A 25,493-nucleotide genomic window follows, 5' to 3' on the forward strand; every position below is an offset into this window, starting at 1 on the left:
AGAGACACCGAGTGAGGAAAAAAAGGGAGGGAGGGAGAGAGAGAGAGAACAAATGCTCACTTCCTAACACATTCAGCAAACTCACTCACTCATGAACTCACCTGTTCACTCGCTAACGCACCCACTCACTCACTCCCTTACTCACTCACCTGCTTAATCACTTAAAGCGTTTGCATGCTAACTCACTCATGCGCTAACTCACTCACGTGCTAACTCACTCACTCACTCTTTAACTCACCTGTTCACTGGATAACCCACTCACTCACTCACTCACGCTCACTCAAACACCCACCCACCCACCCACTCGCTTACCTAACATTTACACTCATACACTCAACCTGTTCACTAACTCACCCGCTTACTCACTTAAAGCGTTTGCATGCTCACTCTTAGTGATCTCCGTGTTCGCTTGATAACTCAGCCACTAACTCACTCAACCCACCTACCCACCCAACCTTTTCACTCAACCCGTTCACTTACTCACTTCCTAACTCACTCACCCGCTTACTCACTTACAGTCTTTGCATGCTCACTCACTAACACACTCAATTAGAGCGTTCGCTAGCTAACTCACTTACGCGCTAATTCACTCGTTCTTTAATTCACCCGTTCACTGGCTGACTCACTCACTCCCTTGCTAACTCACTCACTCTTTAACTCACCCATTCACTCATTAACCCACTCACTCACTTACTCACCTGGTGACTCACTGACTCAACCACACAACCTTTTCACTCGCACACTCAACCCCTTCACTGACTCACTCACTGGAACCCATTCAAACCGTTCACTCACTCAACCGGTTCACTCACTCACCTCCTAACTCACTCACTTGCTTACTCACTTACAGTGTTTGCATGCTCACTCACTAACACACTCAATTAGAGCCTTTGCTTGCTAACTCACTCACGCGCTAACTCACTCATTCTTTAACTCACCCGTTCACTCATTAACCCATTCACTCACTCACTTGGTGACTCACTGACACACCCACCCAACCTTTTAACTCACACACTGAACCCGTTCACTTACTCACTCCCTAAATCACTCACGCGCTAACTCACTCACTCTTTAACTCACCCATTCACTCATTAAACCACTCACTCACTCACTCGGTGACTCACTGAAACACCCAACCTTTTCACTCACACACTGAACCCGTTCACTTACTCACTCCCTAACTCACTCACGCGCTAACTCACTCACTCTTTAACTCAGCCATTCACTCATTAACCCACTCACTCACTCACTCGGTGACTCACTGAAACACCCAACCTTTTCACTCACACACTGAACCCGTTCACTTACTCACTCCCTAACTCACTCACGCGCTAACTCACTCCCTCTTTAACTCAGCCATTCACTCATTAACCCACTCACTCACTCACTCGGTGACTCACTGACACACCCAACCTTTTCACTCACACACTGAACCCGTTCACTTACTCACTCCCTAACTCACTCACGCGCTAACTCACTCCCTCTTTAACTCAGCCATTCACTCATTAACCCACTCACTCACTCACTCGGTGACTCACTGACACACCCAACCTTTTCACTCACACACTGAACCCGTTCACTTACTCACTCCCTAAATCACTCACGCGCTAACTCACTCACTCTTTAACTCACCCATTCACTCATTAACCCACTAACTCACTCACTCGGTGACTCACTGAAACACCCAACCTTTTCACTCACACACTGAACCCGTTCACTTACTCACTCCCTAACTCACTCACGCGCTAACTCACTCACTCTTTAACTCAGCCATTCACTCATTAACCCACTCACTCACTCAGTCGGTGACTCACTGACACACCCAACCTTTTCACTCACACACTGAACCCGTTCACTTACTCACTCCCTAACTCACTCACGCGCTAACTCACTCCCTCTTTAACTCAGCCATTCACTCATTAACCCACTCACTCACTCACTCGGTGACTCACTGACACACCCAACCTTTTCACTCACACACTGAACTCGTTCACTTACTCACTCCCTAACTCACTCACGCGCTAACTCACTCACTCTTTAACTCAGCCATTCACTCATTAACCCACTCACTCACTCACTCGGTGACTCACTGACACACCCAACCTTTTCACTCACACACTGAACCCGTTCACTTACTCACTCCCTAAATCACTCACGCGCTAACTCACTCACTCCTTAACTCACCCATTCACTCATTAACCCACTAACTCACTCACTCGGTGACTCACTGAAACACCCAACCTTTTCACTCACACACTGAACCCGTTCACTTACTCACTCCCTAACTCACTCACGCGCTAACTCACTCCCTCTTTAACTCAGCCATTCACTCATTAACCCACTCACTCACTCACTCGGTGACTCACTGACACACCCAACCTTTTCACTCACACACTGAACCCGTTCACTTACTCACTCCCTAACTCACTCACGCGCTAACTCACTCCCTCTTTAACTCAGCCATTCACTCATTAACCCACTCACTCACTCACTCGGTGACTCACTGACACACCCAACCTTTTCACTCACACACTGAACCCGTTCACTTACTCACTCCCTAACTCACTCACGCGCTAACTCACTCCCTCTTTAACTCAGCCATTCACTCATTAACCTACTCACTCACTCACTCGGTGACTCACTGACACACCCAACCTTTTCACTCACACACTGAACCCGTTCACTTACCCACTCCTTAAATCACTCACGCGCTAACTCACTCACTCTTTAACTCAGCCATTCACTCATTAACCCACTCACTCACTCACTTGGTGACTCACTGAAACACCCAACCTTTTCACTCACACACTGAACCCGTTCACTTACTCACTCCCTAACTCACTCACGCGCTAACTCACTCCCTCTTTAACTCAGCCATTCACTCATTAACCCACTCACTCACTCACTCTGTGACTCACTGACACACCCAACCTTTTCACTCACACACTGAACCCGTTTACTTACTCACTCCCTAACTCACTCACGCGCTAACTCACTCACTCTTTAACTCACCCATTCACTCATTAACCCACTCACTCACTCACTCGGTGACTCACTGACACACCCAACCTTTTCACTCACACACTGAACCCGTTCATTTACTTACTCCCTAACTCACTCACGTGCTAACTCACTCCCTCTTTAACTCAGCCATTCACTCATTAACCCACTCACTCACTCACTCGGTGACTCACTGACACACCCAACCTTTTCACTCACACACTGAACCCGTTCACTTACTCACTCCCTAACTCACTCACGCGCTAACTCACTCCCTCTTTAACTCAGCCATTCACTCATTAACCCACTCACTCACTCACTCGGTGACTCACTGACACACCCAACCTTTTCACTCACACACTGAACCCGTTCACTTACCCACTCCTTAAATCACTCACACGCTAACTCACTCACTCTTTAACTCAGCCATTCACTCATTAACCCACTCACTCACTCACTTGGTGACTCACTGAAACACCCAACCTTTTCACTCACACACTGAACCCGTTCACTTACTCACTCCCTAACTCACTCACGCGCTAACTCACTCCCTCTTTAACTCAGCCATTCACTCATTAACCCACTCACTCACTCACTCGGTGACTCACTGACACACCCAACCTTTTCACTCACACACTGAACCCGTTTACTTACTCACTCCCTAACTCACTCACGCGCTAACTCACTCACTCTTTAACTCACCCATTCACTCATTAACCCACTCACTCACTCACTCACTCGGTGACTCACTGACACACCCAACCTTTTCACTCACACACTGAACCTGTTCACTTACTCACTCCCTAACTCACTCACGCGCTAACTCACTCACTCTTTAACTCAGCCATTCACTCATTAACCCACTCACTCACTCGGTGACTCACTGACACACCCAACCTTTTCACTCACACACTGAACCCGTTCACTTACCCACTCCTTAAATCACTCACGCGCTAACTCAATCACTCTTTAACTCACCCATTCACTCATTAACCCACTCACTCACTCACTCGGTGACTCACTGACACACCCAACCTTTTCACTCACACACTGAACCCGTTCACTTACTCACTCCCTAAATCACTCACGCGCTAACTCACTCACTCTTTAACTCACCCATTCACTCATTAACCCACTAACTCACTCACTCGGTGACTCACTGAAACACCCAACCTTTTCACTCACACACTGAACCCGTTCACTTACTCACTCCCTAACTCACTCACGCGCTAACTCACTCACTCTTTAACTCAGCCATTCACTCATTAACCCACTCACTCACTCAGTCGGTGACTCACTGACACACCCAACCTTTTCACTCACACACTGAACCCGTTCACTTACTCACTCCCTAACTCACTCACGCGCTAACTCACTCACTCTTTAACTCACCCATTCACTCATTAACCCACTCACTCACTCACTCACTCACTCACCCGGTGACTCACTGACACACCCAGCCAACCTTTTCACTTGCACACTCAAACCCTTCACTAACTCACTCACTCACTGGAGCCCATTTAATTGGTTCACTCACTCACCGACCAACTCCCCCGCCCGTCGGTTCACTCACTCACTCACTCACCATGTCGACCAGGGCCACATAGAGGAAGAGTCCGGCGGTGAGGGCGAAGATCCACATGCAGACGTTGTCGGCGTAGTGTCCGATGAGGATGCCGGTGGCCATGCCCAGGTAGGCGGCGCTGGCCGACAGCAGGTTGTAGAGCACCGCCTGCCGTACCGTCATGCCCGCCTTCAGCAGCACCGCAAAGTCGCCTGACGGACCCAAAAGCGGGGCAAGGCGTCGGGTCAAAAACACAGAAAGGGGGCGGGCGGGGGCGGGGCCAAAAGGACTCACCCAATTCGTGCGGCAGCTCGTGGCAAAAGACGGCCACCGACGTGCTCAGGCCGCTCGATAGGCTCTCGCTGAAGGCCGCGCCTGTCGATCAAACACGCCCGTCACTCGATCTGTTTTTTTTCCAACGACACTTTTGGCACTCGAGTGAGATGAATTTTATCGTACGGCGTCAAATCCTCTAAAAATACATCGTATTATTAATTAGATGTTGCTATTTCACCCTGTTTTTTCCTTGCCCACATGTTGGTTCCAGATCAGGGGATGTTGTCATTGCAACCTGTAAGGTCCTTTGAGAAATCTTCTGATTAAGGGCGTTATATATATTCACTTGATTTCTAATATAAACGTTGAATAATGAATGTTCTCTCTATTTATGAGTCAGTCTTTTTTTTAAAGACTAAAACGCTAAAACTAAAGCTTTGAAACTTAAGTACAGTCGAACGAGACGAGACAAAAAAAGACAAAATGAAAAAAAAATAAACAAAACCAAGTTGGTTAAACAAAGGACGAGGGAATTAAAACTAGATAAAAACAAAATTAAAAAAAGCCATATGAGACAAAATTTCATTAAAACTAGACAGGTAAGAGGAGAACCTAAAATTGATACGGGACAAAAACTGACCCACCAACTTACTCAAATCGTTCACCCACTCACTCACACACTCAGCCTGTTCACTAGCTCACTTTAACCTATTCAACCTGTTCATTCAGTCAAAGCGTTCGCTCATTCAATTGCCGACTCACCTGCTAACGCACTCGCTAACTCACCCACCCGCCCTTTTCACTCATAGAACCAACTCGCTCACTCGGTCACCAACTCACCCACTCACCCTTTTCACTCATACACTAAACCCGTTCACTAACTCACTCACTTGAACCCATTTAACCCGTTCACTCACTCAAAGCGTCAACTCACTTGCTCACTCAAAGCGTTTGCTCGCTCACTAACTCACTCGCTAACTCGCACGCTTACTTACCCGCTCGCTCACTCACTCGTTCACCTATCCGACCAACCTTTTCACTCACCCGCTTACTCAAAGCATTTGCATGCTCACTCGCAAACACACTCAATCAGAGTGTTCACTCACTAATTCACCTGTTCACTCGCTAACTCACCCGTTCACTCGCTAACTCAGTCACTCACCCAATCACTACCCAACCTTTTCACTCATACACACATTCGGTTCACTAACTCACTTGAACCTATTCAACCTGTTCATTCAGTCAAAGCGTTAGCACACCCATTCGCCGACTCAACTGCTAACTCACCCGCTAACTCACCCACCCACCCTTTTCACTCATAGACCCAACTCGCTGACTCCCTCACTCGGACACTAACTCACCCACTCACCCTTTTCACTCATACACTCAACCCGTTCACTAACTCACTCACCCGAACCCATTCACTCACTCAAAGCGTTAACTCACTTGCTGACTCAAAGCGTTTACTCGCTTGCTTGCTCACTCTCTAACTAACTCACTCGCTAACTCGCGCACTTACTTACCCGCTCGCTCACCCATCCACCCAACTTTTTCACTCACACACTCAACCCATACACTAACTCGCTACCTAACTCACTCACCCGCTCACTCAAAGCTTTTGCATGCTCACTCGCTAACACACTCAATCAGAGTGTTCACTCACTAATTCACCTGTTCACTCGCTAACTCAGTCACTCACCCAATCACTACCCAACCTTTTCACTCATACACACATTCGGTTCACTAACTCACTTGAACCTATTCAACCTGTTCATTCAGTCAAAGCGTTAGCACACTCATTCGCCGACTCAACTGCTAACTCACCCGCTAACTCACCCACCCACCCTTTTCACTCATAGACCCAACTCGCTGACTCCCTCACTCGGACACTAACTCACCCACTCACCCTTTTCACTCATACACTCGACCCGTTTACTAACTCACTCACCCGAACCAATTCACTCACTCAAAGCGTTAACTCACTTGCTGACTCAAAGCGTTTACTCGCTTGCTTGCTCACTCTCTAACTAACTCACTCGCTAACTCGCGCACTTACTGACCCGCTCGCTCACCCATCCACCCAACCTTTTCACTCACACACCCAACCTGTACACTAACTCACTACCTAACTCACTCACCCGCTTACTCAAAGCATTTGCATGCTCACTCGCTAACACACTCAATCAGAGCGTTTACTCACTAATTCACCTGTTCACTCGCTAACTCACCCATTTACTCGCTAACTCAGTCTCTCACTCAATCACTACCCAACCTTTTCACTCATACACTCAATCCGTTCACTAACTCACTCCCTAACTCACCAGCTTACTCACTTAAAACGCAATTGAGCGTAGTCGTCTTTTTTTCCAACGACACTTTTGGCACTCAAATGAGATGAATTTTATCGTACAGCATCAAATCATTTATTAATACATCGTATTATTAATTACATGTTACTCTTTCACCCTGGTTTTTCTTTGCCAGCATGTTGGTTTGAGATCAGGGGATGTTGTCATTGCAACCTGTAAGGTCCTTTGAAAATGTTTCCGATTAAGGTCGTCACAAAGAAATGGGACCTGACTTGACTAGAATAGAATAGATTACTATATTCACTTCATAAATGTTGAATAATTACCGTATTTTCCGCACTATAAGGCGCACCGGGTTATAGGGCGCACCCCGAAAAAATAGTTTTTGGTCCTATTTTTGACATACATAAGACGCACCGGATTATAAGGCGCTACAATGGGAACGTCGACAAAACAGTCAGATGGTTCAGTCCAACTGATTACCCCCTTAACATTCCCAAAGCTTGCAAAGAAGCAAATACGTGTCGAGAACACGTGCGGATGCGGTGTCCGTACGATGTCACTCAAATGCATCGTTCCATCATTCGGAAGTCTTGGGATTCAATAAATGCCAACCATTCCTTAGTTTCTATTTTCTTTTTCGCTCGCAACTTTACTGTGCATATGACAATAAACACTTGGAATTGAGTTGAATTTAAAAATAGACACTCCATTCCATCCATTACATAGATACAGGGATAATATATATAGCCAGAGTAGCTCACCGAAGTCGTTGTGTTCATAATAATGTGCAGCCGTGGTCCTCTTATATCCGTGAGTTTAGTAAACCCAGGAGAATAAAATATTTACAAATACAAATTGGTAAAAAAATGCTTTCTGTATGCCGTCAGCCACGTGCTATACACATTCATCTTTTTCGGCCAATTGCAGGCTTTGTTTTGCCGTTCAAGCCAATGCCAGCCTGTAAATGATAAAAAGGATCCGCCCCTTGACCTCCGAATAACTTTAGCCAATAGTGATCCATTCAAATGATGATTGACACATTGGTTAGCCAATGAAACGCCGGTAAATAAATCCCAGCATACACCGCGTACTACTTGGCGTTCGGGGGAAAATCTAGTCGGCGGCTGCTTGCCTTAGTTGCAAGACTTAATATTGATCCATATATAAGGCGCACTGTATTATAAGGCGCATGGTCAGCTTTTGAAAAAAATAAAGGCTTTTAGGTGCGCCTTATAAGTGCGGAAAATACGGTATTGTTTTCTCTATCTATGAGTCAGACTTTTTTTAAGACTAAAACAAAACCAATTTGAAAAATGATCTTGTCCAGAAATGTCAATATACACAATACACTTTATATCATAAGATAACATTTAATTAAATCAACTTTTTTTCTCAACTTGATCTATTACTATGAGAATTTGATTGTAAAACGTAAAAAAGTTGTCAAATCATTTGAAAACACATTTTTTTATATATATATTAAAATATATATATATAGATATATTTTTTTTTATCTATTTACAAACTATGAAAATAAGTATATTTTTTTCTCTACAAATGTGAAAAAAGCAGTTAAATTTTAGAAAAAAATAAGAACCAAATTTGGGGTAGCACGGCGGCGCAGTGGATAGCGCGTGTGCGGCACAGTTCTAAGGTCTCGCGAACCTCCTACGTGGGTTCAAATCCAGCTACCAGACTTCCTGTGCAGAGTTTGTATGTTCTCCCCGTGCTTGCGTGGGCACTCCGCTTTCCTCCCACATTCCAAAGACATGCATTTCAGGTGGATTGGCCGGTCCAAATTGTCCCTGGGATTGAGCGAGCGAGTTGTCTGTCCCCGTGTGCCCTGCGATTAGCTGGCAACCAGTTCAGGGTGTCCCCTGCCCACTGCCCGATGATTGCTGGGATGGGCTCCAGCACTCCTGCAACCCTACTTAAGCTTTCCAGTGATATGTGGCAGTGACTGGTGACATAGTAAAGACCGAACAGCACCCCTAACATTATTCATTCATTATCTGCACCGCTTCTCCTCACTAGGGTCGCGGGGGTGCTGGAGCCCATCCCAGCCATCCTCGGGCAGTGGGCAGGGGACACCCTCAACTGCTTGCCAGCCAATCGCAGGGCACACAGGGACAGACAATTCGCTCGCTCATTCACACCTAGGGACAATTTGGACCGGCCGATCCACCTGAAATGCATGTCTTTGGAATGTGGGAGGAAACCCACGCCAGCACGGGGAGAACATGCAAACTCCACAAAGGAAGGTTCGATCTCATGACCTCAGAACTGCGTCGCCGTGCTGCCCACCACTGAATTATCCATCCATTATCTGCACCGCTTATGCTCACTAGGGTCACGGGGGTGCTGGAACCCATCCCAGGTATCTTTGAGCAGTGGGTAGGGGACACCCTGAAATGCTTGCCAGCCAATCGCAGGGCACACAGAGACAGACAATTCACCCGCTCATTCACACCTAGGGACAATTTGGACCGGCCAATCAACCTGACATGCATGTTTTTGGAATTCGGGATGAAACCCACGCCAGCACGGTGAGAACATGCAAACTCCACACAGGGGGTTCGATCTCATGACCTCAGAACTGTGCCGCGCACGCGCTAACCACTGCTCCACCGTGCTGCCCCCTAACATGAATCACTGTCAATGTTTTTGGCGACTTATCTCACCGATGGCGAGACCGTCACTGAAGTTGTGCAGTCCGTCTCCCACGATGACCATCCAGGCCAGGGCGGCCACGCCGGCGCTCTGGAAATCGCCTTTGGCGTAGGAATGGGCGTGGCTGTGCGGATGATGCTGGTGCGAGTGGTGGTGGTGAAGGATGTGGTGGTAGTCGTGGTGGTGGTGGTGCAGGTTGTCGGCAGCGCCCACCGTATCGTGGAAGTGCGAGTGGCACTTGTTGTGGCAGTCCTGCGCCGTGTACGGACCCTCGGCCGCCCCCGACCCCGACTTGGACAGCATTTCCTGCTCTTCCTCCGCCACGCCGTCCTCGTCCGGGCGCTCGGCGAAGGCGCCGTTGGCTTCGGCGTCTGTGTGGCCGAACACATCATTTCATACCTTTTAAACTAGAATGCATTGTATTCAGGGTTGGGTAGGGTTACTTCAACGTGAAGAAAAATAAAAAAACTAAATTGGGGAAATAAGGAAAAAGAAAAAAAAATGGAAAATATAGGAAAAAAGAAAGAAAAAAATAGAAGAAAAAGACGAAAAGGAAAAGAATAAAGGAGGTATAGTGGTCTTGTTGGGATCAAAGAGGTTGCAGGTTCCATTCCCAACTCCTCCTTGTGATATGTCAAAGTGTCTTCGGGCAAGACACTGAATCCAAATGCCCCCAATAAGCAGGTTGGCGATTGGTGTGTGTGTGTGTGTGTGAATGGGTAAGTGTGAAGCACATTGTAAAGCGCTAAAGCACGGACAGACTGAGGAGATCATTTCCTCCTCATGCCATGAGGCTCTTTAACTCCACCCGGGGGAGTAAAAGCCCACATTAACCCCACATAATACTCTATTTTTGATACAGTGTGTATTTTATGTAGCACTATTTAAATACTAACACGTTATATTGGGTATTTTTGAATTCTATATCTTTTATTTTATTATTATTTTATTTTTCAACACAAGGATACTGCTGGAAGTGTCAATTTCCCTACAGGGATGAATAAAGTATCTATCTATCTATCTATAAAAGACAAAAGCAAAAATAAAAAACTAAAAGACTAGACAAAAGAGGAAAAAAATCAGAAAAAAATAAAACAAAAAGGGGAAAAATTAAGGAGAAAGAAAAAACGTGTATCGTTAGCAGCAAGATGCCAGAAAATTATTTCAGCTCCTTCTAGGTAAGCCTCAAGTTACGTTAAAAATGTCAACTTCTCCATATGTAGGTACTCTAAAAATCCCCGATAGTTCATGTATTTTTGCTTATTATTCAAATTAATATACACGTATATTTTTTTAAAGAATAAAAGTTTTTCTTTTTAACCACTAAGAGGCGCTAAGTCTTTATAAGTATTTGCTTCTGACTACCCCTTTTTAAACATTTTATGTAATATTATTTTGTAGTGGAGTTATTGTTTTAATGTTCGAATAAAATTTTCATTCATTCATTCATTCATTCATTCATTCATTCATATATATATATATAGGGTTACTTGAACTGGATTACTTTCCATTACTTTTGGATTACTCCAATAGCAAATATGCTAATAAAAGACCAAAGAAACTAAATAGGAATAAAATTACTCCATTTTGTGCAGGTTTGGGGAGTAACGGAATATATAGAACGGCAAAAATGATGTTTGGATTTATTTTCATTTTGTTTCTGTCGCATTTGATGTTAGTTTTGCCGGAGATCAAAGAGATCAAAGCCAGGAGAGAAAGCTTACCACGTGTTGTGAGTCATCATTTGATTCATTTTTAGTTTCTTTTGTCTTTTATTAGCATTTTTGCTATTAGAATAATCCAAAAGTCATTGAAAGTAATCAAGTTAAAGTAACCCTACCCAACCCTGATTGTATTTATTATATTGTCCTCTAGTTCTGCCATACTTAACATATTGTGCAGAAGTCTGGGGCAAAAGTTTACTCTAGCCCCTTTTTATCCTTCAAAAAACGTGCAATTAGAACCATACACAGAGTAGGATATCCAGATCATACTCTGTCAGGTTTTCAATGTAAATCTCTTGAATTTCTGTCTCAAGGTAATTAGCTTGTTTTTATATTACTAAATATAAAAACAATGTTTCTCATACTGTAGGAGAAAATGTAGGTTCGATAATCTTTTAAGTCTTCTTACGTGATTTAATAAAGTACACCAAAGCCTGCCATGAGGGGGAGCTCTTTATTTCGTCATCCCAAAGAAACTCAGAGAACTCCAGACATAACAAGGCTTTTATAGCTTCAGTTTGAGTAAAACCCAAAAGGCGGCCCTAGTCCTCAGTAAAAACAAGGAAGATGCTGTCGTACCCTTATTAGGACATGTTGTTCGCCTCAGTTTGCTCAGAGAGTCCTTGAAGGTCCCAAGGACCTTCCCGAAATGATGTCAACATTCTGTCACACTGTAAGCAAGTCTTTCTACATTTCTTTCTAAATGTATGCAACTCTATTCTACAAATGCAAGTCTATTTTCCACAACAATACACACACACACACACACATAAAGTAACGTTTCAACAATGAGTGTAATTATATCTCTTGTACGTTTATCAATCTTATATTCTTTTATTTTGAAGTCATGTTCTTGTGTGTACTGATTTCTCTGACGCAAAATAAACCACTCCCTCTCTCTGTTTGGACCTCATCCAGGAAGGCCGAAAGTTTTTTCTGCCATCATGATGTAGGATTAAACTACATATATGTATTTTATCTGTGCAAATATAGCCACCAAAATAGTCTTAATAATGTCGATCTCTGACATACTCATAATTTATTCCTGCAGTCCAAATGATTAAAATTGGATGATTTAGTCAATTTTTTCACTGCACAACTGCTGTTTAAGGTAAAGGAAAACATAGTGCCAGAAAACATACAAAAACGATTCAAGGGAATCATTATAACTTAAGGGAAATTATAACTTAAGGGGGCTGTCGTCAATTCATAATCCCAAAGGTGAGAACCACCAGGAAAAGTATGTGTGTGTCTGTGTGCGGAGTCAAACTTTGGAATAATTTACAAGAAAAGATCAAACAATGTCCGACTATTCACGTGTTCGAATTTAAATACAAAAAAACATTCCTGGCGGAATACAGAGATGAAGAAAATGGGGTAATATGAGAGATTGGGAATAGTGCGTCTAGAACTATGGTTAACTTTGTTGTTATTGTTGCTATTGTTATATCATAACTGTTATTACTAATATTATTGCTATTGTTGTTATTATCTCCAAAAATGATTCATCCGGAAAGAGGGAAATTATAATTTAAGGGGCTGCAGTCAATTCCTAATCCCAAAGGTGAGAACCACCAGGAAAAGTATGTGTGTGTCTGTGTGCGGAGTCAAACTTTGGAACAATTTACAAGACCAGATCAAACAATGGCTCACTATTCACGTGTTCAAATTTAAATATAAAAGAACATTCCTGGCGGAATACAGAGATGAAGAAAATGGGGTATGAGTGATACGAGAGATTGGGAATAGTGCTGAAGGATTTTTTTTATTTTATTTAATTGACTATAAGGGATTTTCGAATTACAGTTATTGAATGCAATGAAGTTTTTTCACAGAGGTCGCGCCGTTCCAAGTGTGGAGTGTTTTGGCTGGGGAACTTTGAAAGCGGGGCGCTGACGAGGGAATTAGGCCTTGTTTTGATAAACGCTTGGCATTGTTTTGAGTTTCCTTTAGACATGGTGGCGCCTTTTGGCGAGGAGGTGGTGAAGCTGGCACCTGACCCACCCCATGGGGGGGGGGGGGCTTCGTGGGGCGATCCTGGCCCGCCCATGAGGGGTGGCCGATGCCGCGACGTGTGAAAAGACGGAAGACGGAGGGAGAGACGAGAGATGGGAGATCGTGAGAGGGAGGCTCGACAAAGACTAATTCGACTAATTCGACAATAATTCGTTAAATTCGATGGAATTCACTTAGTTAAATACTTACCCCTTTTTGAACATGTTATGTAATATTATTTTGTTGTTGAGTTCTTGTTTTTCTTTTGTTTTTATTTTAATGTTCGAATAAAGTTTTCATTCATACATTCATTACCCCGTTTCGCATAGCAAGTTTGTGGGCTCACCTTCGCCGGCTTTTGCGGAGTGCTCCAACTGGGCCAGGGGTTTTTCCAGGTTGGCCTTGTTTTGCTTCTCCTGCGTGATAAAAAAGTGATGTGTCAATATTTTTGCTAAAATTTGCAGCTTAGCTTTAACAGCTAGCTGTGGATATTTCCTGCTATTATCAACATTTCCAACATTGCCAAGACTGCCAGCTGCAAATTCTCACGGCTAAGCCACCTGCCGCTCTAGCTAGCATCGCTGTTTCCGTCGCTAATTTCTAATGCTAACATTCCAAACATGGTTGCTCGAGTGATGATAAGAAGCTCTCCTCTTTATGTCTAATCTATATTCTCGTATTGCTGCTAATATGGCTACTTCACCACTTAACTTTCAGAAATAGCTATTCTTGTACTGCTGCTAATATGGCTACTATGCAGCTCGACTTTCAGAGCGAGCTGTGAATGTTAGCTGCTAATATTAGGATCACCGACACTGCCACTAGCTGCAAATGTTTAATATCTCGTGCATGCATTCAATATGGTTAGTGTAAAGTGTAATGAAGAGGTGAAGATTTTTTTTTTTTTAAATGAAAGTGGAATAAGAAAGCTTGATGCGGTTGAGAAAATGGTTGGATTGCTTTTTACCATCCACTTTTTACCACACAGGAGGAAGTCGCCTAATTGTTGAAGCATATCTTCCAAGAGTAAGTTAAACTCTATCTTTATAGAGCATATTATTTTATAAAATATTTATTTTTTATTACAAAACAATACATGTTACTTATAAAAGCCTTAAACCTACTTATATAAAGCTTAAATCCTCACGCGGCTGTCCCTGACTGCTACTACTAGTACTGCCCTAGCCGTCACTAGTCGTTAATGCTAGCATTGGTAACATGGTTGTCCAGGCTACAATTTGTGTCGCTCTCCTATTTATGTTTTGTTGACATTTAAATAGTTCTTTAAAATACTGTGGTAGCTACATGCTAATATGTTAACAATTGTGTTAATTCGTGTGACATTTTATCACATCTCACTTTTCATAGAACAAAATCTTGAGTTTTTACTTCCCACAAGAGAAGAGTTAGTAAATATAAATGAGTCTTTATAAAACTAATTAAAATTTGAATTAATACTACATAGATAATAACCACTGTAGGGTTTTCACAACTTTGACGCTGCCATTAGCTGCTTATGCTAGCAGTGCTAACACGATGACTAAAAATTCAACTCTTATTTATTTTTCGTTTACATTTCCATATTTATCCAAAACACATAGCTTTAGCAGATGGCTGAAGTTCCTAATACATGTATTAGCACTGCCGACGCTAAAACTAGCTGCAAATACTGGCATCGCTGTTGCTAGATGCTAATGCTAGCATTACCTACATGTTACTCAAGCTACAATTTGTAGCTCTCTCTCTCATATAGATAGATATAGATAGAGATAGATATATAGATAGATATAGATATAGATATATAGATAGATATAGATAGAGATTGATATAGACAGATATAGATAGGTAGATATAGATATATATATATAGACATATAGATAGATATAGATAGATAGAGATATAGATAGGTAGATATAGAGAGAGATATAGATAGATAAAGATATATATATATATAGATATACATAGATAGAGATAGGTATATATATATATATATATATATATATATATATATATATATATATATATATATATAGATATAGAGATATATATATAGATATAGAGATAGATATAGATAGATACAGAGATAGATATAGATAGATACAGAGATAGATAGAGATAGATATACATATAGAGATAGATATATAGAGATAAATATAGATAGAGATATATAGATATTTATAGAGATAGAGAGAGAGATAGATAAATGAATAGATAGATACTTGATTCATCCCCGTTGGGAAATTCACACTTCCAGCAGTATCCTTGTGTTGAAAAATAAAATAATAAAATAAAAATATAGAAAACAAAAATACCCAATATAACGTTTTGATATAGAGTATTTAAATAGTGGTACACAGTCATAAAAATAGGGTAATATGCAAATGTGGAGGTGGGGTTCAATGTGGGCTTTTACTCCCCCGGGTGCAGTTAAAGAGCCTCATGGCATGAGGGAGAAATGATCTCCTCAGTCCGTCCGTGGAACAAGACTGTGACGGCAGTCTGTCGCTGAAGGTGCTCTTCTGTTATGTTTATGTAATGTTTACATATTTTTTTGCAAAAATTGAAGCCACGCAGTCTCGCTGCGGACGCTAATCTCACCTTCTTCCTGCGGTCTTTGTACATCTTGCCCAGCGTCAGGAAGTGCTCGATGAGAAACATCAAGTAGACGCCGCTTAATGCCGTCAGGCCCTTCCACATGCCGTCCAGGTCTTCGTGCTCGTGCCCCGCATGCCCGGCGTGCTCGTGCCCGGCCTGAGACTGCAAAGGAAGCAAAATGCGAACGGTGGGTCACCATTGCTTTTATATCTTCTCGTTTAGATTATCGTAATGACCTGCTCTTTGGTCTTCCCAAAACATTGCCAGCTTGCAGCTACAACAAAAATCACGCGTGCTCACAGGGATCACATTACACCAGTTATAAAATTGCTACGTTGGTTCCCAGTGAGTATCAGGATCCATTTTAAGGTGTTTTTAATAGTGTTTATATGTCTTTATGGTCTTGGGCCATCCTATTGGTCTGATTTGCTTTTATCATAACCCTTCTGTTCCCTGAGGTCCTATGGCAGCGCTTTGTTGAATGTTCCTAGGGTGAGGACCAATACCCATGGTGAAGCAGCATTTAATCCTCGCCTAGCTATAATCCTATTCCATTTCTTTTTTGTTACCTGTGGTGTTCCGCAGGGTTCAGTACTTGGCCCCCCTTCTTTTCAGCATTGACAAGCTTCCATGAGGTGATAGTATTCGCAAATATAATATCAGTTTCCATTGCTACGCAGATGACACTCAACTCTATCTTCCGATGGAGGAATCTGCCACACTAAATTGTGGAAATTTGGAGGCCCTGCCTCACTGAGATAGGAGAATGGAAGTAACTCAACTTCTTGTGCCTCAGCTCTGAAAACACCGAAATGCTAGTTATTGGTCCATCTAAATGCCGTGACTTGTTCCCAAAAACAGCTCTGAACAATGACAAATGTAAGATCACCCGGAGTGACTCAGTCAAAAATGTAGGTGTCATATTTGACCCCGATCTGTCCTTTCAAACACACGTGAAGAATATTACTCGTACAGCTTTCTTCCATCTTCGCAACATTGCTAAAATTCGTCCTATGCTCTCTCAGCGCGGGGATTATAATTCACGCGTTTGATACTTCCCGTCTCGATGACTGTAATGCCCTACTCTCCGGTCTCCCGAGGTCCAAAATCAAGAGCCTTCAGCTGGTACAAAATGCTGCAGCGAGGCTTCTAACTAAGACAAGAAAGTTTGATTACATGACCCCGATTTTAGCTAACCTGCATAGGGTCCCTGTTAGCTTAAGATGTGATTTGAAAGTTCTGTTGGTAGTATAGAAAATCATGCATGGACTTGCTCCCTCATAGCTTTCAGATTTGATTTCCCCCTATGTTCCGGTCCGGAGCCTTCGCTCTGAAAACGCTGGTCTACTCGTGATCCCAAGAGTCAAGAAGAAATTCGAAGGTTAGAGAGCGTTCTCCACCCGGGCCCCGGTGCTGTGGAATGCTCTTCTCCCTGAGATTTGATCTGCAACCTCAGTGGAAATGTTTTTCTCTAAGCTTAAAACACACTTCTATTCTATAGCTGATGAATAACCTATATTTTATGTTGACAATATGTGTATTATTTGCCCTCATGTAGGTTTTAGATCAGGGGATGGTGTTATAATGGTCTCTGGTTTGCAATAATCTGTGGTCTGTGCAGCCCTTTGAGACTCTTTGATTAAGGGTGTCACAAATAAACATGACTTGACGTTTTTGAGTTTTTCCTTTCCCTCATGTAGGTTTTAGATCAGGGGATTGTGTCATAATAATCTGTGGACTGTGAAGCCCTTTGAGACTCCTTGTTATTAAGGGCCAAACAAATAAACAAGACTTGACTTGAGGTTTTTGAGTTTTCCTTGCCCTCATGTAGGTTTTAGATGAGGGGATAGTCTGTAGTTTGCAATAGTCTTTGATTTGTGCAGTCCTTTGAGACTCTTTGTGATTAAGGGCCAAACAAATAAAGATGACTTGACTTGTTTTCATTTTGCTTTAACCATTGTGTGTGTCTGAGTGTTAGGTATTTTGGGTTATTGTGTGGGGATAAAGGAGGGGATTTTATTGTTCTATATTGTCTTATTGCACTCTGAATGTTAATATACAATATGTCCTGATGGCTGATTCAAGGCACCTACGACTGCCCCGTTGGTGCCAACAGCCCTGGTCGCTGATTGGCTCCCTGACTCTTTTTAAACCCCCGGCTTCCAAGAGGAAGCTGGCAGACTGTCTGCGAACCTATGCTTTCAGCTAGGCAAGCTCTGTACTATCCGACATTCTCCGGCCCTGTTTTCTACTCCCTGGACGCGTTTCTGCTTCTGCTCCTCTGTCCCGGCCATTGACCTGTTTTGCCCTGTTTCCTGCCTGATACCTGTTGCCGACCTCTTTTTGGTCCTGTTTCTGCTTCTGCTCCTCCGTCCCGGCCATTGACCCGTTTTGCCCTGTTTCCTGCCTGATACCTGTTGCTGACCTGTTTCTGGTCCCGTTTCTGCTTCTGCTCCTCCGTCCTGGCCATTGACCCGTTTTGCCCTGTTTCCTGCCTGATACCTGTTGCTGACCTGTTTCTGGTCCCGTTTCTGCTTCTGCTCCTCCGTCCCGGCCATTGACCTGTTTTGCCCCGTTTCCTGCCTGATACCTGTTGCCGACCTCTTTTCAGGACTTGGTACTACCCTTGCTCCTCTGTCCTGGCCATCGACCTGTTTTGCCCTGTTTCCTGCCTGATACCTATTGCTGACCTGTTTCTGGTCCCGTTTCTGCTTCTGCTCCTCCGTCCCGGCCATTGACCCGTTTTGCCCTGTTTCCTGCCTGATACCTGTTGCCGACCTCTTTTCAGGACTCGTTACTACCCTTGCTCCTCCGTCCCGGCCATCGACCTGTTTTGCCCTGTTTCCTGCCTGATACCTGTTGCCGACCTCCTTTCAGGACTCGTTACTACCCTTGCTCCTCCGTCCCGGCCATCGACCTGTTTTCCCGCTGCCTACGACGACCCTCGCTCGACACTGCTCTCTCTTTATCAATAAAACTGAGTAAAACGAACGCTATTGGGTCCTGTCTGTGTTTCTGGCTTGTGACACAATACCTTCGATAACAACGTAGTAAAAACCGATTGCGACGAGATGAGACACGGCACTCCATGGTAAATAAAAGCAGTACTTACGTGCGGGATGAGGTGCAGGAAGGCGTCGCCGCTGAGAGTTCCTACGGCGAGCGCCACCAGGAAGCTGAGCAGGAACTTGAAGAAGACTTTGTTGATGAGCGGGATGAGGACCACGCCCACCAGCGACAGCAAGCTAATGACGGTGATGGACACAAAACCGCCCACCCAGGCTGAGGCGGGCCCAGAAAACGTTACTTTAGACACGGTCAAACGGAAATCCATGCTCACCAACCCAACCTCGCCCACGCTCACCTGCCACGATCCTTTTGCCGCTTTCGCTGACGTCTTCGAAGCCAGGATGCTCTAAGGAAGCCAAAAAAAGTGACAAAATCGTAAAAGGAACAGACAATCATAATTTGCTCAGAAATATGTCACATTGTTTTCACAAAAAAAAAAAAATATATATATATAAATATATACCGTATTTTCCGCACTATAAGGCGCACCGTGTTATACCGTGTTACCCCTATCAAAGCGGCGCTGCCACGAGCGGCTGCCTTTTCCAGCAGCTGCCCTATTGTTTTATTGTCTGCTCCTATCTTCGGTGTTTTTTCTTCCCGTTTTGACAACTACACTATGGATTACTTCTATCCTATGGACATGGGTTTTAACGCACAAGAAATGCGTGTATTCAAGGAATTTCAACTCCTTGCCTGTTCTCGTGCCGGCGTGATGAAGGGGCCTATCGTGGAAGAAGAACCGGAGCTAGCGAAGCGGCTAGCGGCGTTATAAGTCTTCGGCACCATCCGTAATCATGGTAAATGCGAACTCACGACCAAATAAGATCATCGAGTGCTGGTGGAAAACATCGAAGCGCACAGGGAGCGCAGTTGCTGTGTTTTGCGGAAACGTGGCTCAGGTTTAGCATTCCGGACGCTAACGTGTAGCCACCCGGAGCTATCCGGCTTCAACGCCGCTATACAGAGACAACAAAGCCGGGGGGAATCGGAGAGGAGGCGGACTTGCTAACACGAGGTGGTGTATCCCTGGATTTTCACAAAGAAAAGTTTTCCATCTGCCGCAGGGATGTCGAATTTTTGGACTGGCGTGACGTCATCCACTTCGCTACAAGCACCCCTAGGGCATCATGTTCATCTGTTATTAAACAACGGGGTAGACTGCTGGAAGTGTGAATTTCCCTACGGGGATGAATAAAGTATCTATCTATCTATAATCAGATTCAGATTCAGATCTACTTTATTGTCATTCTAGTACACGTGTATACAGAACGAAATGTCGATAGATCTGACCTGCACAGTTTCCTTGAATGTACAGATATAAGTAAAAGTTGTATTGTATTATGGCTACGTATAGTATTTTACCATAGTGCCGATAGTGCAAGAGGAGTAGCAAGAGGAGTAGCTAAGGCGCACCTTCAATGAATGATATATTTTGAAACTTTTTCCATACATAAGGCGCACCCCATTATAAGGCGCTAAAGTGCATGCTGGTTTAAGATCAGGTAATTGTGCAATTTTGTAATTGTAATGCTGTGCAGTCCTTCGAGACATTTTTGTGTTTAAGGGTGTCATACATAAATGTGACTTAACTTGACTTGGCTACAGTAGAGGATGTAGTTACGTTATGCAACCGTTAGATGGTGCCGCGCTAAAGGGAATGTCAACAAAACAGGTCAGATAGGTCAGTCAAACTTTATTAATAGATAACAAACGAGTTTTCCACAACTCCATTCACTCCCAAAATGAATAAACAGCCGTTTTATTATTTTCTCTGAGGTAACGCATTTTCGTGACACATCTTTAACATCTTTGAACAACAGCAAGGCATAACATTTTACTTTTCCTCCATTTAGTCAACACACAAAAAAACGTCTGTTATGGTAAATTAAACGTTAGTGCAATCGCAATATAGTGACACTCGTAATGTGCAAAAACAACAAGTGCAAAACAATAACAGTTAAGCAATAACATAATAACTGTAAAATGTAAAACGTTGTAGTGGGTTTTACATAATTCACCCATGGAACCATTGTTCAGTTAGCGAGTTCCTAGGGGGACTCTTAATTCTGCCGGCTCGAGCCACTCTCGTGTTCGATTCATTAATGTTGAACTCTCTCGCTGCTGCTCTATTCCCGTGTTCTACTGCGTGACTGATCACCTTGAGTCTTATCCAGGTTGAAATTGTAAATCGGTGACAAATATATAATGAAAATCTATATATTCATTCAGTTTTAATCATCAAATTATGAATTCACTTTAATTTATCAATTTATGACATCAAATCGCGTTACATTTTGGCTTCCGCCAATGCTAAAGTAGTCATGATTACCGATGTGACTCAGCTGTGCCCGCTCATTTGGGTCCAACCGCCACGGGTTCTGATTGGCTCCCTGTCCCTATTCAAATCAACTTCTATTTGTCTCCTTTTGTCAGTCCGTCTGCAGACCTCTGTGTATATAAGGCAAGCCTTTTTTTCAACCCTGACTCCCGCCTGTCCCGTTTGTCTCCGGCTACGACCTGTTTTGATCCTGACCACGTCTCTCACTCTTTCATTTCCCTTCGGGGATGAATAAAGTATCTATCTATCTATCTATCTATCTATTTTCTCCTTTTATACTTCCTTTTTTTCTTAACTTCTTTATACAACATCATCATTCATAATTTAATGCATTAAAGCAAGTGAGCCGTTGGAGAGCCGGCTCTCTTGAATGAGTTCAGCCGAAAAAGCCGGCTCTCTAAAAAGAGACGGACTTTTCACCACGCAACTGGAGATCGGCGTGCAGACGAAAACTCGAACCGCGAGACCAAAACAACATTTGCCGGATCTGCCTGACGAAAAGTTTGGAGTGCGGTAAATATTTGTTTAAAAAAAAAAAAGTAATCGGGTAATAATGACAATTTGGTGTCAAAAAAGTTGCGTCCAGGGGACGCACGTTGATTTGAGACGATGCGTCCCCAGCAAAAATGATGCGTCCAGGATGCAGGGACGCGGGCAAACCAGAACACTGCATATATATATACATTATACAGAAAATCTTGACAAGATTGTCATTTTCCTCTTTTTTAATCAAGCCTTTAATGATTTTACCATTTCATATAATCAGTGGGCTTGGCGTTAGCAATAAGGTTGCATGGACGGGTGCTGGAAGAAGATGAAAGCTTTAGGTACTTGGGTTGCAATGTGGCTGCAGTTGGTGGAGTGGAGTGCGAGGAAGCAAGGTTTGGCTTGCTCTGAAGATAGTGATGAGCAACTAGAGTATGAGTATGGATGTTAAGAGGGGACTGGATGAGAGTGTGATTGTGCCAACTGTGTTGTATGGTGCAGAGACTTGGAACCTGAACGCAGATTTAATAATAATAATAATAATAATAATTTCCTTGTATTGTCATTCTGTGTAACTATGTACACAGAACGAAATGTCGATTGCACCTGACCCGTTGTAGCGAGCCGATGCAGCCGCAGCCAACAGAGGGCGCCGCCGACCACTTTTTAAGTCTTAGGAATGACTCGGCCGGGGCGCGAACCACCGACCTCCCAGTCTCAAAGCGGGCGCCTTACCATCTAGGCTACTGAGCTGGTGTAAGAAGGAAATGAAATGTTTTTGAGATGAAGTGTTTGAGGAGTATGTGAGGAGTGACAAGATTGGATAGATTGAGAAATGAAAATGTGAGAGACTGTTGGAATTATATACATATATTTATCCTACAGTTGACATTAATATGTTATAAGTGTTCTCAGCCCTTTTTGTAGAGTTTTCAGCCGTAAGCTGTTCTTCAAGGCCATGAGTTGTTTTTTGTACAGTCTTGAATGAATGAAAATTTTATTTCGAACATAAAAATAAAAACAGGACAAAAACAATGAGTCAACAACGAAATAATGTCCCACAAAATGTTCGAAAAGGGGTGGTCAGAAGCAGATGCTTATTTTTCCTACCCCTTTATCTTCCCTATTAAATACATTTTATAGATAGCTCCTCTTGTGTACAATACAACAAAATCTCATGGATATACTTATTACATAGGTCAGATATCAATAATTATAAGTTACAATAATCACATATTTTATACACTAATCTTCGCAATACCCATCCCTCAACGTCATAATGCGCATAATGTCACTGCGGCACCAGTGATAATATCAATAAAAATAAACACAATATTTATAACAGTTCTGATGTGATAATAGCACAATAACAACAAGTTAGCCATGGTTTGAAGTGCAGTATTTCCAGTCTCCCTCATATCCCATTTTCTTCATCTCTGTATTTCGCCAGTAATGCTTTTTTGTATTTAAATTTGAACACATGGATATTTGGACATTGTTTGATTTCATTTTGCAAATTATTCCAAAGTCTGACTCCACACACAGACACACACATACTTCTCCTGGTGGTTCTCACCTTTGGGATTTTGAATTCACCACAGCCCCTCAAGTTATAATTTCCCTCTTTCCGAGTGAATAATCTTTGTATGTTTTCTGGCACTATGTTTTTGTTGACTTTAAATAACAGTTGTGAAGTGAAACATTTTATTAAATCATCCAGTTTCAATAAATTGGACTGCATGAATAAAATATTGGTATGATCCCGATATCCTACCCTGTGTATGGTTCTTATTGCACGTTTTTGAAGGATAAAAAGGGGCTGTAGTGAACTTTTGTAATTATTTCCCCAGACTTCTGCACCATATGTTAAATATGGCAGAACGAGAGAACAATATAATAAATACAATGCATTATAATGTAAAAGAACTTTGGTTTTATTAATTATTGAAATGCTTTTAGATACCTTTGTATGTGTCTGATGTGTGTTTTCCAACTTAGTTTATTGTCTATTATGACCCCTAAAAACTTAATTTCTGATACAATGTCTATTGTGACACCATCCATTTTTACTTCTAAATTTTGATTTGCCTTACGATTACCAAAGAATATTACTTTGGTTTTATTTAAATTTAAAGATAATTTATTTATATCCATCCATACTTTTAGGTTAATTAGTTCACGATTAATACAGGTTACCAAATCCATATAGTTATCATTTGAATAGAAAATGTTAGTGTCATCTGCAAATACTACTATTTTCAATAGTTTTGAAACATTAAAAATATCGTTAATATATAAATTAAATAGCTTTGGTCCCAGGATAGAACCCTGTGGTACTCCACAACAGATGTCCAAATATTCAGATGAAAACTCTCCCATTTTTACATATTGCTTCCTCCCCGTCAAATAACTTTGAATCCATTTCAAAGCCACTCCCCTGATGCCATATCTTTCCAGTTTTTTTAATAGTATATTATGATTAATGGTATCAAATGCTTTTTTTAAGTCAATAAATACCCCGACTGCGTAGCTCTTCTTTTCTATACTGTGGGTGATTTCTTCTACTGCATCAATAATTGCCATTGTTGCTGATCTGTTTGCTCTAAAACCATATTGACTTTCATTAATCAATTTATGTTTATCTACAAATTGTTCCAGTCTATTATTGTAAAGTCTCTCTAATATTTTAGAGAACTGAGGAAGCAGAGATACCGGTCTATAGTTTGTAAAAATGTGCTTGTTCCCATTTTTGTATATTGGTATAACTTTTGCTATTTTCATTTGATTTGGAAATGTGCCTGTTAGAAATGATAGATTACAGATGTAGGTCAATGGTTTCACAATGCTGTTTATAATTTGCTTAATTAGTACCATATCGATGTCAAAACAATCCATAGACGTTTTGTTTTTACAGTTGTTAACCACGTCTAAGATTTCTGATTCCGTAACCCCGGATAAAAACATGGTCTTGGAGTTCATTTTTATTAGTGACTCAAATTGTTTACCACTGCACTCTGGGATATTTGCAGCGAGCTCTGGTCCAACATTTACAAAATAACTATTGAAATTCTCCACAACTTGATTTAAATTATAATTTTCACTGTTCTTATCAATAAAATAGTTTGGATATGCATTGCTTACATTCTTTCCTTTTATTATACTATTTAATATATCCCAAATACCTTTGATATTACTTTTGTTATGATGTAATAAATTGGTATAGTATAATTTCTTGCTTGCTCTTAATATTCCTGTCAATTTGTTTTTATACGTTTTATACCGGGTTTCGGCTTCCTTAGTTCTTAGTTTAATAAATTTTCTATATAAGTAGTTTTTTTTCTTACAAGCATTATGTAAACCCTTAGTTATCCATGGATGATTTACAGATTTATTCTTAATATTAATTTGTCTCATTGGGCAATTTTTGTTGTACTTGTTGGTGAATATTTCCAAAAATATGT

At 42.2% G+C, this 25,493-nt stretch overlaps 1 protein-coding gene across 1 annotated transcript in view; it reads right to left on the minus strand.

Moving 5' to 3' along the window:
* slc39a6 (solute carrier family 39 member 6) overlaps positions 1-25,493 on the minus strand; it is a 45,219-nt gene that overhangs the window by 3,339 nt on the left and 16,387 nt on the right. Inside the window, exons 5-11 of the mRNA XM_088350502.1 lie at positions 19,501-19,551; positions 19,249-19,418; positions 16,140-16,298; positions 13,888-13,957; positions 9,834-10,193; positions 4,859-4,939; positions 4,586-4,776 (exon numbers count right to left, since the gene is read on the minus strand). Of these exons, the coding sequence (XP_088206628.1) occupies positions 4,586-4,776; positions 4,859-4,939; positions 9,834-10,193; positions 13,888-13,957; positions 16,140-16,298; positions 19,249-19,418; positions 19,501-19,551 (1,082 nt within the window). The remainder of the gene's footprint in view (positions 1-4,585; positions 4,777-4,858; positions 4,940-9,833; positions 10,194-13,887; positions 13,958-16,139; positions 16,299-19,248; positions 19,419-19,500; positions 19,552-25,493) is intronic.

The sequence above is a fragment of the Urocampus carinirostris genome, chromosome 1 (assembly GCF_059441175.1).
Source record: "Urocampus carinirostris isolate Australia breed hairy pipefish chromosome 1, RoL_Ucar_1.0, whole genome shotgun sequence".
Classification (NCBI taxonomy): domain Eukaryota; kingdom Metazoa; phylum Chordata; class Actinopteri; order Syngnathiformes; family Syngnathidae; genus Urocampus; species Urocampus carinirostris.